Source organism: Scyliorhinus canicula, chromosome 1 (assembly GCF_902713615.1).
Source record: "Scyliorhinus canicula chromosome 1, sScyCan1.1, whole genome shotgun sequence".
NCBI lineage: Eukaryota > Metazoa > Chordata > Chondrichthyes > Carcharhiniformes > Scyliorhinidae > Scyliorhinus > Scyliorhinus canicula.
This window is the reverse complement of record NC_052146.1, coordinates 284,161,084-284,182,114: the sequence shown is the minus strand read 5'-3', so window position 1 is coordinate 284,182,114 and position 21,031 is coordinate 284,161,084. Positions and strand designations below refer to the sequence as shown.

The 21,031-nt window shown below is 45.1% G+C and overlaps 1 protein-coding gene across 1 annotated transcript in view; it reads left to right on the top strand.

Moving 5' to 3' along the window:
- The window catches only part of ryr2a (ryanodine receptor 2a (cardiac)), a 936,900-nt gene that overhangs the window by 321,231 nt on the left and 594,638 nt on the right, over nt 1-21,031 (top strand). The window contains exon 4 of the mRNA XM_038814319.1: nt 18,167-18,181. Within this exon, the coding sequence (XP_038670247.1) occupies nt 18,167-18,181 (15 nt within the window). The remainder of the gene's footprint in view (nt 1-18,166; nt 18,182-21,031) is intronic.

The following is a 21,031-nucleotide window of genomic DNA, read 5'->3' as shown; positions in this document are numbered from 1 at the left end:
AAAAGATTTGCACACGTTGTTTATCTTTGTCATTCTTTACAGTAGGAAATGCTTCTCTCACATCATTTGATTGTAGGAAACCATTACCTGTCTTCCTTTACACTTTATATATACACTGGCTTCAGTGCCTATTGTCGCTTGCTTCACCTGCAATGGAGGAAATTGCCTAAATCATGGGAAACACGGGAAAACCAGGCCCAAGGCCAATGACGTGTCACAGAAGCATAAAAGTACACAGAAAAGAGTGTGCTGCTGACCACAAAAGATAAAGATTTAAATTTAGAAACATTATTTTGTGTTCAAGTGCCCAAGGGCATGGAACCATCACACCTTGGTGCTGCTGTTTTAGACAAGAACTGCTGCAGAAAACCATGGATGCTGCCTCAGGTAAGTCAATTAAAATGGAATCTGAGGGAGTGACACATGGGGGGCGGGTGGGGGGTAGGGAGGTGATATGAGAGCAAAAAAGGCAAGAAAATATGAGGGAGATAGAATTCCATTGGACTGTTGTTTGAGGGAAGGCCAGTCAAATTGGGAGAACTCACTCCTGTTTTGTCCCGTTGCATATGCAGCACTCTCTTAGTACTGGACTACTGCCCTAAATTCAACCCACTACCTTCAGACTCAAAGGCAAAACTGTTGATCACTCAGTGAGCCAACTTGCCACATGGCTTAAATGACAATAGTGTACATTAACATGCAGTATTTAGAGCTGGTAAACTGTTAGATGTTCCCTATGCTAACCTGAAAAGGGTTTGTTGCACAATGATCAATTACCATGCTGACTTTGTTTCCAAGTAGATATTACATGTTTTGTGGTGGTCTTTGCGAAGGAAATGACACAGTTGTATGGCACGTATGTGCCTTTGCTGTGTAGTGGATGGCAGCAAGACATAATTCTACACCACCAGCTGGATTTTTATCTTGGAAGCCAGAAGCAAGAGGACCCTGGTTCAATCCCAGCACCGGGTCACTGTCCGTGTGGAGTTTACACATTCTCCCCGTGTTTGTGTGGGTCCCACCCCCACAATCCAAAAAGATGTGCAGGGTAGCTGGATCAGCCATACTAAATTGCCCCTTAATTGGAAAAAAAATAATCGGGTACTTTAAATTTCCCCAAAAAAGTCTATAAGTTGGAAAGAGTGTCAATAGCAACTGACCTCCAAGTAGAGACTTTAATATTCAGAATGATGTCTCTCCAGTAACATGTGTACCTTTTAGGTGAGGTCAGTGCATTACAGCAGCAATGTGTTCCACAGCAAAAAATGACTTTTCTCTCATCGAGTTCATAATCTGTCCATTTATTTTAGCAGATGCATTAAATGCACACATTGTAACTTTGCATTTAAATTTGCATTTCCCGAATTTCATGGATAATTTGTTTATTTTGGGAAATGCACCGTAAGCATGAATTATATTGCATTTCTGAAATATAGCCACGCGTGCATAGTTGCTGCCCGCTCACAATCTAATGCTAGGTGCAGTTTCTACGATGTGTTTGCAAATTTTGCAGCACAGAGTTTTGTTTTGCTATGCAGACCTGGTCAATGGCAGCATTAGTATTACAGTATCCAGCTCTTTCTAACCGCGCTACCACCATATCAGAAATGCATCGGAATAAATTAAATTCACTTTCCAAACTTGTTCAACTAAAATTATGTTGTATGCCCTAATGCAGGTTTCAGCTCTTCAATGTGATTAACAGTTGACTTTTTCCTTATGATAATGATATTTGTATCAACTCTGAAGCATTTTTGTGTCATCGAACCAGCCTCAGTAGATTTTCTTTGTGTATCTGTGTGCCCATGAAGGTGCTTAATGGTGGAATATTCCTCACTTGTCACTTAGTGATGGAATCTGGGACTCACAGGCGAGAAATTAAGGCATAATCAGGTGCAGGACAGGAAACCAGATTGCCTGAATTCTCAGGGTTCTGAACATATTTTATTTTCCACACTCCACCATAAATTCTGATTGTTATCCCAGAGGTAAAAGCATCACATTCTGCTTCTGTCAGCTCATTCAGGAATTGGGACTCTGGGGCTTATGCAGTCATTTGTAAACCATTTTCTTGTTTCGAAGTGTGCCAGAAATGTTTTCAAACAAGCACTCCCCAGGTAAATCCTGCCGGCGCTGCATCTTTGCCATTTTTTCAACTGCTGGCTGTCCGAGAGGAAGAATCTGGGGCTGGACTCGCTGCCCCCCCCCCCCCCCCCCCCCCCTCAAGCCATGTGTTTCTCAGCGGTGCGCCATTCGCTGGTGGCAGAATTTTCTATTCCCGCCGCTTGTCCACAGGACTTCCCATTGAAGCCACCCCACGCTGCTGAGAAAAGATAATCCCAACGGCCGGTGTATTCCTGTCCTCATCTTTTCAGTGGTGTGGAGAATTGGAGGAAGAAGAAGGGTAAACAACTTCCAACTTTTCCTGATTTGGATGGTCCTGTCTGAAATAATTCATCAACATAGGAAATGTGTTCACTTTTAACTGGCTATTTGATAATGGAAAATAACAGAACCCATAGCCCCCTGGAACAGAGGTGGGAGTGCTGCTGCTGAGCTTGACTGATATTGCTGGGAAAAGGTTAGGGTGTCTTGAAGCAGCAACCACTTCCCCCACTCAGTCACCCACAGAGCCCACTGCACTTCCAAATAAGTACTCACTGCCTTTTTCAGTGGTTGTACTTTCTCAATTTCCGCCTGTGCCCTTCGGCTCAAAGCCCATAAGATGCTGGAGACTCCTGCGGACAAATTCAATGGCCTTCGCTCTGTCCAGCTGATTGTAAAGACCCTTCGCCAGAGCGACACTTCACAAGCTGTAAACCTCTTCTCATTGGCCTTATTGAGGGTCCAACTCTCTCACCTATACAGCGTAATGCATCGTGGTAGGGATTTTGTGAGTTGCTATTTGTTGAACCCCTGTCTCGTGGTCTCTGAGACAGAGGTATAACAAAGGCCAAATTCGGGACATCGACAACAGCATTTTTGCAGGCCGATGCTGGATGCCCTCCACACTTCATTCAGCTGACACGTTTTAGAGTGGGAAACTGCTAGTCGTGTCTTGAAGTCAGTGTTGCTCTCCCCAGTTTTGGAGATAACAATTAGGAAAATGCATCAGATTAAAATAGATTGGCTTGAAGCCATGAACTGGGAAAATTAATCAAAATTGGTCATTGACATAGTACTGTTATGGTTACCATATGCCCTCAGTTAGCAGAGTCAGGTGTAGGCTGATTATATTCAGAAATAATCTAATGTGCAGTGGAGCTTGTTTCTCTGGGGGCTTTGGTATTTCTGCTGAAGGGAATTGGTGCCATTTTGCATGTCTTCAGAAAGTAGCAGTTACAACGGCAGAAAGGAGCTGGGTATTGTATGCCCTATGTGGGTTCCATAAAAACAGCTCAGTTGGCTGGACAGTTGGTTCATGATGCAAAGCAAGGCCAATAGTGCGGGTTCAATTCCCATATCCATAAAGGCCCGCCTCCTCAACCTTGTCCCTTGCCTGAGATTTAGTGATCCTCAAGTTAAGTTATCACCAGTCAGCGCTCCCTGTCAAAGGAGAAAGCAGCCTATGGTTATCTGTGACTATGGCAACTTTACTTACTTACATAAAGCAGCTTTGAACCAAGTAAAATCTGGTGTAATTGGTACTCTGAAAAAGCCTTGCATCAAACCCAAGAATCAATTTGCAGAGCAGCTGCCTGTAAGCTCTTCCTTCACCTTCCTTCCCACTCATCGTTCTTTTTAAATCTATGATCATAAGGAGCACTGATTGAATAGATTTCTAAACCAAATCAAGCCTGATATATTCAGACAAAATTTAAAAGAATTTAAGGGCTTTTGCCTTACTGCATTGAACCATTGACAGGGCAGCACGGTAGCATTGTGGATGGCACAATTGCTTCACAGCTCCAGGGTCCCAGGTTCGATTCCCGGCTTGGGTCACTGTCTGTGCGGAGTCTGCACATCCTCCCCATGTGCACGTGGGTTTCCTCCGGGTGCTCCGGTTTCCTCCCACAGTCCAAAGATGTGCAGGTTAGGTGGATTGGCCATGATAAATTGCCCTTAGTGTTGGGTGGGGTTACTGGGTTATGGGGATAGGGTGGAGGTGTTGACCTCGGGTAGGGTGCTCTTTCCAAGAGCCGGTGCAGACTCGATGGGCCGAATGGCCTCCTTCTGCGCTGTAAATTCTATGATCTATGAATTCTATGATCTATGACCTAGTTAATGTTAGAGCAATAGTTGATATGTTGTTCACGTGAAGGGCTGCATTTTCGCTACGTTATGATATGCCCTTGGCTGTCCAATAATTACAGTCACCAGGTTTGTAAATGTGAACACAATTGCTGTTTATTTATTTTTAAATATTTTATTAAAGGCATACTGTATATGTAAAAATTAGAAGAGCTGACTTTTTGAGGGGGTGGAGGATGTCTGTGAACGCTGTGGGGTGGGTATGGGGGGGGGGGGGGGGAGGGGGCACAAATCACGTTCATATGTTTTGGTCCTGCCCAAAACTGGAGGAGTATTGGAAGGAGGTCCAATTTGTTATGTACATTGTGCATGGGCATTGAAGGGGCATGAGTTTGCATTGGATTGGCATGGAGAATGTGATGGTCCACGAGGAGTGACTGGGAGGCATGAGCTGCCTTTGAGATAATGTGAAAAGTACGAGGGGCCATGAGAAGTAGTTGGGGCGGTATAAGCTGACAGGAGTCTATGAGGGTCGTGGGAGTGTCTGGAAGGGGGCACGGGTAAGTTATTTTGAACTTGCCTTTCAAATGGTTCCTGAATCTGGTCCATGGTTCACGATTCCTCTGAGGGGCCATGAACCACAAGTCATGGAGAATCTGACCCAACTCCACAGAAATTGTTGGGAGCTAGGAGATGCCTACGTCTGCCATGAAGCTGACCTGGTCGGGAGTGCACGTTGCAGGCTCGCTAATTCCAGGATTTTAACCCAGTGACACTGAAAGAACGACGATATTGTTCCAAGTCAAGATAGTGTGTACCTTGGAGGGGAACTTGCAAGTGGTGGTGTTGCCATGCATTTGTTGCCCATGCATTTGTCTTTCTGGGTGGGAGAGATCATAGGTTTGGAAGGTGATGTTGAAGGACCTGAGGTAAGTTCCTGAAGTGCATATTGTAGCTCCTACACACAGCTGCTTCTGTGAATCAGTGGTAGAAGGAGTGATTGATTAAGGTGGTGAATGGGATGCCAATCAAGCGGGCTGCTTTGTTCTGGATAGTTTTCAGCATCTTAAGTGTTATTGGAGCTGCACTCATCCAGGCAAGTCATAAGTATTCTAAAACACTCCTGATTTGTGCCTTGTAGAATGTGGACAGCCTTTGGGGAGTCAGGAGGCGAGTTGCTCATCGCAGGATTCCTAGCCTCTGACCTGCTCTTGTAACCATAGTATTTATATGGCTAGTCCAGTTCAGATTTGGGTCAGTGGTAACCCCACGGGATGTTGACAGTGACTCAACAATGGTAATGCTATTGAGTGTCAAGGGGTTAGTTTTTAGGTGGTGATTGCCTGGCACTTGTGTGGCATGAATGCTATTTGGCGCTTTTCAGCCCAAGCCTGGATATTGTTTAGGTCTTATTTCATATGGACACAGACTACTTCAGTATCTGAAGAGTTGCGAATGATGCTGAACATTGTGCAATCATCAGTGAACATCCCCACTTCTACTTGAAGGAGCGTTCATCAATGAAGCAGCTGATGATGGTTGGTCCTAGGACACTACCTAATGAAATCCTGCAGTGATGTCTTGGGGTTGAGATGATTGAGGTCCAGGAACTGCAACCATCTTCCTTTGCGTTCGTATGATTTCAACTAGCGGAGAGATGGTTGTAAATGTTTCAGCTGTGTTTTTGCACAGGTGCACTGGGTTACCCCATCATTGACGATGGGGAGATATTTCTGGAGCCTCCGTCTCCAGTTTATTGTTTAATTGTCCACCACTATTCACGGCCGGACTGTAGAACCTAGATCTGATCCGCTGGTTGTGTGATCGCTTAGCTCTGTATTATTTGCTGCTTTTACTGTATGGCACATTAGTAGTCCTGTGCTGTAGTTCATCAGGTTGACATCTAATTTTAAGGTACGCCTGCTTCTGCTCCTGGCATGCTGTCCTGCACTCTTCATTGAACTCGTGTTGATCTTCTGGTTTGATGCTGATGGTAGAGTGGAGAATATGCTCGGCCATGAGGTTACAGATTTTCGTTGAGTACAATTTTGCTTTTGCTGATGATATTCACAATATATATCAATGATTTAGATGAGGCCATTAAATGTATATCTCCAAATTTGCAGATGACACAAAGCTGGGCGATAATGAGCTGTAAGGAACATACAGAAATGCTTCAGGGTGATTTAGACAAGCTGAGCGAGTGGACAAGTGCGTGATAGATGATAAATAATTTAATAGCCCATGAAAGTCGAGCAACCTCTTTGGTGTGGATTTCACCTTTATTGGTGTTAATTTCATTCTAGCTTGGGCAGCACAGTGTCGGCTCACTGCTGCCTCATGGCGCCGAGGACCCAGGTTCGATTGGGCCCTGGGTCCCTGTCTGTGTGGGGTTTACACATTCTCCTCTTGCCTGTGTGGGTCTCACCCCCACAACCCAAAGATGTGCAGGGTAGTTGGATTGGCCACACTAAATTGCCCCTTAAGTGGAAAAAAATAAAAATAATAATGATAGTTTCATTCTGGCCTCGGCTATAGGAATCTTTGGAATGCAACAACATTAAGTGGATTCAGTAATAATAATAATCGTTTATTGTCACAGGTAGGCTTCAATAAAGATACTGTGAAAAGCCCCTAGTCACCATAATCCGCCGCCTGTTCGGGGAGGCCGTAACAGGAATTGAACCCGCAATGCTGTCATTGTTCTGCATTGCAAGCCAGCTATTTAGCCCATTGTGCTAAACCAGCCCAGTGGCCAGTTACATTGAAAACTTCACACAGACAGCAAAGCAGAAAGTTTAATGCGGAAAAGTGTGAGGTGGTTCACTTTGGAAGGAGTAACAGGAATGCAGAGTACTGGGCTAATGGCAAGATTCTTGGTAGTGTAGATGAACAGAGAGATCTCGGCATCCAGGTACATATATCCCTGAAAGTTGCCACCCAGGTTAATAGGGCTGTTAAGAAGGCATATGGTGTGCTAGCCTTTATCAGTAGGGGGATTGAGTTTCGGAGCCACAAGGTCATGCTGCAGCTGTACAAAACTCTGGTGCGGCCACACCTGGAGTACTGCGTGGAGTTCTGGTCACCACATTATAGGAAGGATGTGGAAGCTTTGGAAAGGGTTCAGAGGAGATTTACTAGGATGTTGCCTGGTATGGAGGCCCGCCATGTGGGAGGTGAGTAATCCACCCTGGCAGGACTCGGCCAAACTCGTCGGCCACTCGGCCCACTGGGGCCCGGAGAATCGTCGGGGGGTGGGGGCACGACGGGAATCCCTCGGGCGCCCGAAAAATGGCACAGAGAATAGGGATGCCAGCGCCGGGATTTGTACCTCCCACCAGGGATTCTCTGAATCCCGGCCTTTACATTTTACCATGTTGCTGTCACAGTTTCATAGTGGTATTAACTGTTATAATATTCTGAAAGTTACTATGATCAGTATCATGTTACTTTTCCTTTCTGTCTGTCTTGATTTTCAGTAGGTATTTGATCTGAGGAAGTACGCATTTGTTACTTTATCCACTCAAATCCAAAATTGCATTTTTCTTGCAATTGACACATATTAATCCTTTCTACCCAGAGTAAAAATGTGTGTTCCAGTTTACTTTTAAGACAGAATGTAGCTCATAAGGGATGGTCTATAGAACATAGAACATAGAACAGTACAGCACAGAACAGGCCCTTCGACCCTCGATGTTGTGCCGAGCAATGTTCACCCTACTTAAACCCACGTAACCCGTATACCCGTAACCCAACAATCCCCCCATTAACCTTACACTACGGGCAATTTAGCATGGCCAATCCACCTAACCCGCACATCTTTGGACTGTGGGAGGAAACCGGAGCACCCGGAGGAAACCCACGTACACACGGGGAGGACGTGCAGACTCCACACAGACAGTGACCCAGCCGGGAATTGAACCTGGGACCCTGGAGCTGTGAAGCATTGATGTTAACCACCATGCTACCGTGAGGCCCCTATATTCTGTAATAACGTAGGTAATAGTCACACAGGCTGGAACTTTCTGGCCGTACACGCTGGCGGGATCTTCCCGTGCAGCCGACGACACACCCCCTTCCGCGGGTTTCCTGGCGGTGAGGGGTCCATTCAACGGAAACCCTGTTAACAACGGTGGGACCAGAGGATCCTGCTGCTGGTGAATGCCGGGCCGCCCCCCTCAACAGTGGGCTGCTCGGTAAATCACACCCCTCCCCCATACATTATCTACATGCTGCCTTATATATTTACATTTTTTTCTCTCCTTTCTTTTTTAAAAAATTTAGAGTACCCAATTATTTTTTCCAATTAAGGGGCAATTTAGCATGGCCAATCCGCCTACCCTGCACATCTTTGGGTTGTGGGGGTGAAACCCACGCAGACACGGGGAGAATGTGCAAACTCCACACGGACAGTGACCCAGGGCCGAGATTCGAACACAGGTCCTCAGCGCCGTAGGCAGCAATGCTAACCACTGTGCCGCCGTGCTGCCCCTTATATATTTACATTGATAGTACATTTGTAGATGTCACGCAGAGCTGAGGAATACTGTAGACAAATTGTCAAACGATTTATGATATGTCATGGGTTTGCATATCAAGCATTTTTATGCCTCCAGTTTTATTTTTATTAGTATTCTGTCAGTGGCTCATCACCCGCCTCCTTAAAGCCTCTGAGTGCTGAGGGTTTTGACCAAGGTTAGTGTGATGACTGGTACAGGCTTGGAGGGCCGAAGGGCCTGTTCCTGTGCTGTATTGTTTTTTTTCTTTGTTCTCTTTGTCATCTACAAGGCTCAAGTCAGGTATATGATTGATATCTCACCTGGATGGGTGCATAAAGCACGCAAGATGCTGAACACCACCCGAGAGCAGTTTGGTGAATTGGTGCCTCAATCCCTGGATGCAGTGAGACAGATTTGGTTGGAGCAGGACAACGTTCACGCTTCAGCTCATAAAATGTTTTCCCTCAAAACTGCTGAAAGTGTGAGCTGACACCATGCATTGACATTGGGGAATCACCACAGGAAGGACTGTGCAGGGTGCTCCAGTTTCCTCCCACAGTCCAAAGATGTGCGGGTTAGGTGGATTGGTCATGCTAAATTGCCCTTTGTGTCCAAAAAAGATTAAGTAGGGGTTACTAGGTTACGAGGATAGGGTACAGCCGTGGGTTTGAGTAAGATGCTCTTTGTAAGAGCCGGTGCAAACTCGATGGACCGAATGGCCTCCTTCTGCACTGTAAATTCTATGATTCTATAAAGAGGGTACTTCATTGTTAAATTAGGTACATGAAGATAAATAAAGAGAGGGAAAAAGCTGATTAAGGGAAAGAGAGAGAAAAGAGACAAAAATAATTTTTATTTCAAAAATAGAGGTTTTTAGATCTCCTCAAAGCAAATGTGATGTGAGAAAAAACATTTTCACTCAGCGAATAGCTTGGGTCTAGAACGCACTGCCAGAAAATGTTGTGGAGGCAGATTCAATCGAGGCATTCAAGAGGGCATTAGATGATTATTTGAATACAAACAATGTGCAGGGGTACGTGGAAAAGGCAGGGGAATGGCACAAAGTTATAATTCTCGTTTGGAGAGCCAGTGCAGGCGGAACGGGCCAATGGCCACCATCTGCACCATTACAATTATGTGATTTTCGATTGATAACTATCTGTGGTACATTTAATGGGAAATTATAGCAAATTCCACAGAAAAAAATAAGGAAGTTATGGATGCAATCCCGATTTTTCAAAGCTAATGTGGGAGTGGTACTTCTCGGACAACATTTGGATTTCCACATTTATCCGTGCATCTACCTGCACTTCACCTGAAGTTGCTGCAGCATTTTAAATAACAGCAAATGCCAATGGTAGTACATTCTGATCCATTATCCATCTCTCTATCACCGATGTACTCTGGCTGCATGTAAACAAACCCTTGGGGCGGAATTCTCCGCTCCTGTGATAAAGCGGGAAGGCCGTCGTGAACTCGGATGCCGCTCCTCGCACCTTATTCACCCCCACCTGGGGGGCTAGGAGCGGCGCTCTGTAACTCTCGGCCGCTGGGCCTTGACGTTTGCGTCAAGGCGGCGCGCCAAGAATGACGCGACGGCGGCGCCTAAGTGACATCAGCCGCGTTGGCTGGCTCCAACCCGCGCATGCGCGGTTGCCGTCTTCCGCTCCGCTGTCCCGCAAGACGTGGCGGCTTGATCTTGTGGGGCGGTGGAGGGGAAAGAGTGCATCGCTTTGAGACGCTGGCCCGACGATCGGTGGGCACCGATCGTGGGCCAGTCCCCTTCCAAGCACGGCCGTGGTGCTCACTCCCCTCTCCGCCCCCCACAAGCTTCAAACGAGCATTTGGCGCCCATGTTCACGACGGCAGCGACCAAGTGTGGTTGCCGCCATCGTGAACTGGTTGGGAACGTCAGGCCGCTCGGCCCATTCGGGCCAGAGAATCGCCGGTCGCCGTGAAAAACGGCGAGCGGCGAGCTGGGGGGTGGGAGAATCACGGGGGGTGGTGGGGGGGGGGGGGGGCAAGGGGGCGTGTCGTGAGTCATCCGGCCCTCCCGATATTCTCCCACCCGGCGTGGGGAGTGGAGAATCGGGCCCTTGCTTCCTGCAGCTCACCTCACCACGAATGACCTCCCTCTCCTGCTGGTTAGCCCCGCCTCACTGGTCCTCTTTAAGGCCTGATAGAGAGAGCCGCTGCTGATCTTCAAAGCCTCTTCCCAGTGAGCTGCTGGGGGAAACCCATAGGTGTCTGCAGCTTGTTGACTGAATAATAATGAGGCTAAAGTCCCAATATTCAGTGCTCTGTATACTTGGGGACCATTCCTGTCGCCCACTCCGCGCCTGTTTCCGGGCCCAAACAAATGTTTTCCCCCATGATATTTTGGGAAAAGCCCTATGGATGGTGGCCTACCGGGAAGTGGCCTACTGCTGCTCCTAATTCATACATAATGTGGCCAGTTTAGCTCAGTTGGCTGGACAGCCGGTTCATGATGCAGAGTAAGGCCAAGAGCATGGGTTCAATTCCCTCGTGTCGCGTCTTTTCGTCCGACGTCATTTCGTCCAACGACACTTCGTCCACGTCTTTTCGTCCAACGTCTTTTTGTCCGCCCGTCTTTTGGTCCAACGTCACTTCGTCCAATTAACCAATTGCAAATCAACTCCGTATAAAAGCATTTAATTGATAGAAAGCAGGCACAATACAGCGAGTGAATTTAATTGCTAAAATGCAAGTAATTGATGAAATTCAAGTAAAATGCAAGCTTAAAAATGCAGTTAAAAAGTTAAAAAATCTAAAAATGCAGTTAAAAAGATCTAAAAGTTTACTACTGATGAATTCCCGAAATTACTTAAAATTGATGTAAATTGTGAGCAACATTCCTCAAGAAATCAATTTTCGCTGTGGGATCATATTCAACGACCAATCTTTTGAGGCGTTCAGTTATTTTCTTATATCGCGTACATGAAGTCGCCTGATCCCCCCGAAGAATTTGAGCCTTTTTGCCTATTATTAACCCTTCCTCTTCCTTCAGAATTTTGATTAACCTCCAGATATTCAAATGAGCTCCACCCGCCGAACGCTTTATCGCAGAATGAAACCCCTCAGCAGCATTATTTGTTCTCGGTAGATCTTGTAGAACACGCTGATTAACATTCCATACAGCTGTCGGGAACGTAGGTGTTTCTCTCCTTCGTCTGGCACCACGTCCTCTCACAATGCCTATGTAAGTCAAGTCGAAGTAAACGATGAATTCAGCAGGTATTTCTTCATCGTCTATCAAATCTTCATAAGCCTCTTCGACATCTTCAACGGGGAGGAAAGCTAATGCTGAAAAACATCGAATTTTAAGACAGAATTCAGAGTCTGTGTTGTATTTTTCTTTGAGACCTAAATCGGTAATTTTTCGAAACACAGATTGGCTCAAATGAAACAAACATGCCACGACAGATGCATTAAGGAATGATGAATTAATTGCCTTGTGAACTGCAGCTTCGAAATCTGCCATGATATCAATCGGATCTGCATCAGGTTGCATAATTTTCAATTGGTCAAAGAATAATTCGTATGTCTGCTTCCTTTTATTCGGCAGTAATGCAAAGACCCGTGGTAGACTGCTACCTTTAACTTGTACATGAATGCAGAACAGTTGAAACCACTGTTGTGGCACAATCTTGAATGTTCCATCACATGCCCAATGACGATATGATGCTAAATCATGAAGAGCACTTTCTGATGCGAATACTAGTAAGCGCTGTTGATCCTCGACGCCCGAATCGAACCTCAGAAACTGCTCGCCATTGTCAAGCTTGCAATATTTGTCAGGTATTTCAAAACCGTGTCTAGCCGCTGGATTAGCGGGAAATCCAGAATTTTTTTGTCGGCACCTTTGAATAGTCCTTGAGACGACGGGCAGCCTTGGGAGTTGAGAGCAGGTATTTTCTGATAGCTGCGTAAACTTGGCCGCTAGAATGCTACGCGAACTTGCTGCTATGTTTTCCACTGCTTCATGCTTTATTTCTGCAACTGCTTTTCTAGCATTTAACAAATCGACATCAGCTGGATGAAGGTGCTCATTAGAGAAATAAATAATTTTAGGCTCATTGTTTTCCGTGACCGTGTGAATCCGCACAGAACATAGCCTTCTTTTCTCACATCTCCAGTATTCTTTTCCTAGGTTTGCACTGCTCGAATGAAAATCATAGATATAGTTATTTCCATCAGCCACCTTCCGCTTACTCTTCGTTGACACAATGAACTTTGCCATTTCGGGATGGGCGAATTCGGGATTAGGAAAGAGACAGATAATATCTATCCTTTAACGAGGCTCGTTAAAGGGGAGAGAACGATAATAACTATCCTTTAACGAGGCTCGTTAAAGGAAAGAGGCCGGTAATAAAGATCCTTTATTGTATATTATGTGCATTAGAGAAGATTTCCATGTACAAAAGTTAAAGTGGAGTGGTGCTACTAAGCAAGTTACTAAAAGTCAAGTTACAAAAAGTCTTTGACAAAAAAAATCATCCAGCAAAAACACGAAAAAAGTCACAAAAAATCTTTGACGAAAAAAATCACCGGACAAAATGACGTTGGACCAAAAGACGGGCGGACAAAAAGACGTTGGACGAAAAGACGTGGACGAAGTGTCGTTGGACGAAATGTCGTCGGACGAAAAGACATAGCACCCAATTCCCTTACCAGCTGAGGTTATTCATGAAAGCCCCACCTTCTCAACCTTGCCCCTCATCTGAGATGTGGTGATCCTCAGGTTAAATCACCACCAGTCAGCGCTCCCCCTTAAAAGAGGGAATGCAGCCTATGGTCATCTGGGACTATGGCGTCTTTACTGACTTTACGTATATATGTATGCTTGGCTGGGATGGCAGACGGAACCCTCTGTAAATATTCTTTTGTCACCAGCTGCTACAAAGGTATTCGAAAGACTGCGCAAGGGTAATTTTCCATTTAATTTTCTCTTCCTAATTCTGCAGAGCTTGTTACCTCCAGATGCAGTTCCCCATAGTGATCAGTTCAGCCCAGAATCTGTTATAGCTTTCATTTGTTATTGGGTGCGTTTCTCTCCAAAAATGTTGAGGTTAATTTGTGGCGGGTTTTTCAGGGAGTTTCCCGCTGGTTCTGCCGGCGAGTTCCTCATCGCTTTTCAATGACATTCAAGTCACTTATTTGGGCCCTGGGGAGTTTCTCTACTTCTGTGAGCGTCATTCAGTCCCGCCCATTTGGGGCGAGGCTCCGACTCCGACATCTCGTGGGACTTCGGAGAATCCTGGGAGGCGCGCTGCCTGTCGGGATGCTTGCTGCAAGCCTCTCCTGGCATTGTGTTGTGCTCAAGCGAGAGCACAATGCGGCCAGAGAATCACATCCATCCTCTCAGCATCTATCCTGTCAATCCGTCTGAGAATCCCATATGTCTCAATAAGGTCACCTCTCATTCTTCTAAACTCCAATCAGTACAGGTCCAATCTACTCAACCCCCCCTCATAAGAAAATTCCTCCATACCTGGGATCAACCTGGTGAACCTTCTTTGGACTGTCTCCAAATTCCAATATATCTTTCCTTAGATAAAGGGGTCAAAACTGTTGGACAGTATTCCAGGTGTGGTCTAACTAGTAGTGCTTTGTATAGTTTAAGCAGGACTTCATTATTTTTAGACTCCATTCCTTTTGAAATAAAGGCCAAAAGTTCCAATTTGCTTTCCCAATTACCTGCTGAACTTGCATGCTAGCTTTTTGTGATTTATGCACGAGGATCCCCAAATCCCTCTTTTATTTTTGGAAAGTTATCATAGAATCCTTACAGTGCAGGAGGCCATTCGGCCCATCGTGCCTGCACGACCATCTGAAAAAGCACCCGACCTAGACCGCTCCCCCCCCCCCCCCCCCCCCCCCGCCCATTACCCAGTAACCCCACCTAACATGTACCTCACTGGGTACTAAGGGGCAATTTGGCATGGCCAACCAGCCTAACATGCACATCTTTGGACTATGGGAGGAAACAGGAGCACCCGAGGAAATCCACACAGACACAGGGAGAATGTGAAAACAGTAACACAAGGCTAGCATCGAACCCGGGTCACCGGCGCTGTGAGGCAGCAGTGCTAGCCAATGTGCTGCAGTTTTCTGCAGTCTTTTTCTATTTAAATAATATTCAGCTCCTTTATTCTCCCTAGCAATGTGCATAACTTCACATTTTCTTCCATTTTATTCCATCTGACAAGCTTTTACCCAGTTTCACCTAACCTGTCTATATCCCTCTGTAGACGTGTATCATCCTCACCATTTGCCATCTCACCTATATTTGTGTCATATACAGACTTGGCAATGGGGCCTTCATTTCCCTCGTCCAAGTCATTAATTATATTGTGAATAATTGTGGCCCAGTACAGAACCTTGTGGTACTCCCACTAGTTAAATGTTGCCATCCTGAAAATACTCCTCTTTTTCCAACTCTCTGTCTTCCAACAGTTACCTAATCCTCTTATTCATGCTGATATCCTACCCCCAATACCATGGGCTCTTATTAATTAACCGTTTCTTGTGGTATTTCAGTGAATACCTTTTGGAAATCCAAGCATGTTACATCTACTGGTTCCCCTTCATCTACGCTGCTCATTACCATCACAAAGAATTCTAATAAATATGCCAAGCATGATTTTCTTTTCCTGAAGCTCTGCTTGCTTAGATTTTGCATTCCTAAATTTGCTATTACATCCTTTATAATATTTATAATGGACTCTAACATTTTCCCAACTGGCCTATAGTTGCTAGTTTTTCATTGCCTGTTTTTTTGAATAAAGGTGTTACAGTAGCAGTTTTCCAACCCTCTGAGACTTTTCCAGAACTTAAACACCCTTGGAAAATTACTACCAGTGCATTCGCTATCTCTGTTGCCACTTCCTTTAATATCCTTGGATGCAGTTCATCAGTTCCAGGGGACTTATCAACTTTTAGCCCCATTAGTTTCTCTTGTACATTTTACTTAATGACTGTTATTGTATTTATTTCCTCTCCCCTATGTTATTTATTTTTTGGAATGTTATTAGTATCTTCCACCATGAAGACTGACACAAAGTATTTGTTTAACTCTTCTACCATTTCTTGGTTTCCCATCATTATTTCCCCAGTCTCATTCTCCAAGTGGCCTCTGTTCACGTTGGTCTCTCTCTTACTTTTTTATATATTTAAAGAAATTATTGCTATCTGCTTTTATATGACGTGTTAGTTTATCTTATAGTTTATCTTCTCCCTCTTTTTTTGGTCACCTTTTGTTGGTTTTTAAATTTTTCCCAATCCTCTGGCTTACCACTACTCTTTGCCACATTATATGCTTTTTCTTTCAGTTTAATACTTAACTTTCTTGGTTAACCATGGTTGACTTAACCCCTTCTTAGAATCCTTCTTCCTCACTTGGATATATTTTTGCTGAGTAATGAACTATTTTCCGAAACGTCTGCCATTGTGATCAACTGTCTTTGCTGCTAAACTCCTTTCCCAGTCCATTCCAGCCAACTCTGCCCTCATTCCTTTGTAATTGCCTTTGTTTCTGACCCAAGTTTCTCACTCTCAGATTGAATGCTAAATTCTACCCTGTTATAGTCACTTCTTCCTAAGGGATCTTCTACTCTGAGATTTTTTAAATTAAACTTGCCTCAATACACATTACCAAATCCAAATTAGCCTGATCCAATATCTAGTATTCGTTTGAGTATCATTAAAACGGACAGTCTGATGGAACTTTACTGGACGTTAACATGTAATACGCTGCCCATTGCAAATTTGATTTGTTTCTCATTCAAAGCTGCCTGATAAGAAGAAAAATAGCAACACATCATCTGAAAGTGGATGAATCCAATTATTAAGGTTTTGTTTGCATTTAATTTGATTTAAAGAACATAATTAGTTCTTGTGAGCTTTTCACCTTCCCATGATGTTTAGAAAACTAACTAAAATGTGGATCCTGTTGATTATATTGGGGGATAATTATCAACACACTGTAATTCAATCAAGTTCAAAATGTTGGGTTTCTTGAATGCTGAGAATTTTCTATTGTTTTAACACTTTTCATTCTCAGGTTGTGGGCATCACTGGAAAGGCCGGCAATTGTTATACATCCTTCATTGCCTTTAATGAATGGCACCCCTGACTAGATCACCAGTGCAGGTTCAATTCCTGTACTGGCTGAGGTCATTCATGAAGGCCCTACCTTCACAACCTTGCCCCTCGCCTTAGGCATGGTGATCCTCAGGCTAAATCACCACCAGTCAGCTTTCCCCCTCAAAGGGGAAAGCAGAGTATGGTCATCTGGAACTATGGTGGCTTTTATAGCCACACATGGGCCAGGCTATACGATGGTGACAAGGTTCCTTCCAAAAGGATATAAGTGAACAGTTGTTTCTTTCCACTTCGATCAAACATGGTGCCAGACTTTTAGTTCCAGATTTTCTTTTTGAAACTGAACTCAAATTCTCAAGATGCCACAATAGGATTTGAACACACCTTCCAATAGATCATGAATCCCTTGATTCCCAACCCAGTAACGTAACCATGATCATTGCTGCCTAAATACATCAACAGCCTTAAAGATCTACTGAAACACAATGACAATAGACAACTGCATCTCTTATGATTACATAGGTTCAGTAGGCGATTATAGCTGCTGTTAGTTACTTGGAGTGTTTGTCCATCCGAATGCAATTTTTTGCAGCCAGTGAAGTTTGATTGTCTGTAATCAAAATGTTGAACTGAATAAAGTGACACCTGCACTGCAAAGTGTCGCATCCCACTTCTTGGAGGAATTAATTTGAATTGACCCTTTCCCATTACCAAGCTGTAACGTAAGTTGTTTTAACCTTGCATAAAATAACAGGATATGACAGATCTTAAGGCTCTGTGGCCTATTTTTAACCTCCCCAACTGGTGTTTCCAATGATCAGATATACAAATCATAAATGACCTCAGTTAAAAATTAAACATGGACAAAAATTATTTTTGTCTCAGCGTAATTATTTATTATTTTACCCTATCCTAAATATGCAAGTTGGGATGTGTTAAGGAGCAATATTTTCCTCATTGACTATAAAGAATTTGGGAATGCATTCAGTGCTTTAATTAAAATGCCCTTCAAAGGCATTTCATACCGACCTGTTAACACAGTTGAATTTTGCTGCCAATTTTCTGCGCAAGCCACCAGCCTGTTGCTTATTAAACGGGCATTTCAGTTGGCAAGCTAACCTTTTTTACTCGTGATTTTGTTTTTAATGTACGAAGAGCATAAAGCAGAAAAGATGCTTAGCTGATGCATTTCTGTTCTCCTCTGACAGCTACATACTGAGGTGGTTGATGCCAGTTATATTCATAACTTTTCGAACATAAAGCAGATAACGCCGGTGCTAAGATTTGATGACTTTTTAAAACAAAATACTTACGTAAACTAACTTTCCAAAATATTTTGTATGCTTACACAGAAATTCATGATGAAGGTAAGCCAAACAAATGTTTCACTGATCCCCGCACTGCTTGCAGCAAACTGTAGCATGCTTGTAAAATGCATTATGTAGCATTTGCAGCTTTTCCTTTAGCATGCATACATGTACAGTTAAAATGACAACACCCAGTCCCCCTCCTCCCTCCTCTCCCACACTCCCATTTATGGCACTCAATTAACAATCACATTTCTAATTGGCTTTTTTTTCATTGCCAGAATATTCCCCTAACCTATAAATAATATCAGCATTATTAAACCGGGGACTGGTCAGCTAGTTTGTGATACAGAGCAAGGCTAACCGTGCGGGTTCAGTTCTCGCAACGGATGAGATTCTTCATGAAGACCCCGCCTTCTCAACCTCACCTGGGGTGCGGTCATCCCCCCACCCCCACCCACCCACAAAGGGGAAAGCAGCCTATGGTCAACTGGGACAAGGGCGACTATACTTTTATTTCAAATAATATCAATAATATATCAAACAAGTTCATGGAGAAAGGAATGGTGTAGTACTACAGCAGATTGGAGTTCTAACACTGGGAAAGATCTTAGGTCGCCTAAAACCCAAACGCTTGCACAGAGTTTGAATTGGGCCCGTTGTGTCGCAGAATCGTTGCATGTTCACTTCCAGATGTCAGCCCTGCCATTGGAGAAGAATTCAAGAAGAAACTAGTCCATCTATGTGGAGGGAGAAAGGATCACTATAAGAACCCACCTCACCCTGCCCTCGCATGACTCGGAGAGGCCTGCTACAGAGTGGAACTCGCACATTTACTAAAACCCTGTGACATCTGCCCTCTTGATGTGGGCATTGGCTGTTGCTTGAAATGCCTTACCTTCATAAGCTTTTCTAAGGTAATATTGATTAAAGGAAACATCTCGACACCGAGGAAGCTCCCTGATCCTTTTTGATTAATGTTATTTGGATTTTGACTGCTATTGAATCACTGAGTGGGGAGCTGAGTGGTTTGATGCCACAGAACAAGGACTGAATTTTCAACAATCTTCAGTTTATCATCTGACTACTTTATGAGCTCAAACCTTGGTGTAGCACTTAGAGCAACACCTTTTGACTTCACCAGCTGAGTCACGTCAACCTGTAGGAGGGGAAGTGGCTAAAATATGTACCAAAGATACAAACATAGGAAATAGGAGCAGGAGTAGGCCATTTGGTCCATCGAGCCTGCTTTGCCATTCATACAGATCATGTTTTTTTTTAAAATAATTTTTATTGGAATTTTTTACAGAAGATATAAAAATATAACAACAAGTATAGCAACAAGCAGTAATATGCAACTAACAGCCCCATAACACCCACAATTCCCTCCATACCGTAACATCACATGTATCACACTCCCCCACCCCCCCCCCAACAAGAGAACTTAACCATAAATTAAAATGAAATAAATCAAATTTAAATAAAATAAGCAAACATAATCAACGTCTCCCCCCCCCCCCCCCCCCCCCCCCCCCCCCGGTTGCTGCTGCTACTGTCCCAGTACACTATCGTTGAGCCAGAAAGTCGAGGAAAGGTTGCCACCGTTTAAAGAACCCTTGCACCGATCCTCTCAGGGCGAATTTGACCTTCTCAAGCTTAATGAAGCCCGCCATGTCATTGATCCAGGTTTCCATGCTTGGGGGCCTCGCGTCCTTCCACTGTAGCAAAATCCTTCGCCGGGCTACTAGGGACGCAAAGGCCAGAACACCGGCCTCTTTCGCTTCCTGCACTCCAGGCTCTACCCCAACCCCAAAGATCGCGAGTCCCCATCCTGGCTTGACCCTGGATCCCACCACCCTTGACACCGTCCTCGCCACCCCCTTCCAGAACTCCTCCAATGCCGGGCATGCCCAGAACATATGGGCATGGTTCGCTGGATTCCCCGAGCACCCTGACACACCTATCTTCACCCCCAAAGAACCTACTCATCCTCGTCCCAGTCATGTGGGCCCTATGCAGCACCTTGAATTGGATGAGGCTAAGCCGTGCACACAAGGAGGAAGAATTTACCCTCTCCAGGGTATCAGCTCATGTCCCGTCTTCGATCTGTTCCCCCAGTTCCCCCTCCCACTTCATTTTCAGCTCCTCTACTGACGCCTCTCCACCTCCTGCATAAGCTTGTAGATATCGGATATCTTCCCCTCCCCGACCCAGACCCCCGAGAGCACCCTGTCACTCACCCCCTTCGCGGGGAGCGCAGGGAATCCCTCCACCTGCCGTCTAGCAAATGCCTTTACCTGCAGATATCTAAACATGTTCCCCGGCGGGAGCCCAAATTTCTCCACCAACTCCCCCAGGCTCGCAAACCTTCCGTCGATAAACAGGTCCCTCAGCTGTCTAATGCCCGCTCTATACCATCCCCGAAATCCCCCATCCATGTTCCCCGGGACGAACCTATGGTTCCCCCTTAACGGAGCCTCCATCGAGCCCCCCACTTCTCCCCTATGTCGCCTCCACTGCCCCCAAATCTTGAGGGTAGCCGCCACCACCGGACACGTGGTATACCTCGTGGGAGGGAGCGGCCACGGCGCCGTTACCAGGGCCCCCAGGCTTGTATCCCCACAGGACGCTCTCTCCATCCGTTTCCATGCTGCCCCCTCCCCCTCCATCACCCACTTACGCACCATCGACACGTTGGCCGCCCAGTAGTACCCCGAGAGGTTGGGCAACGCCACCCCCCCCCCCCCCATCTCTACTCTGCTCCAAGAAGACCCTCTTCACCCTCGGGGTGCCATGCGCCCAAACAAATCCCATGATGCTGCTGGTCACCCTTTTAAAAAAGGCCCTAGGGATAAAGATGGGCAAGCACTGGAAGACGAACAAGAACCTCGGGAGAACCGTCATTTTAAC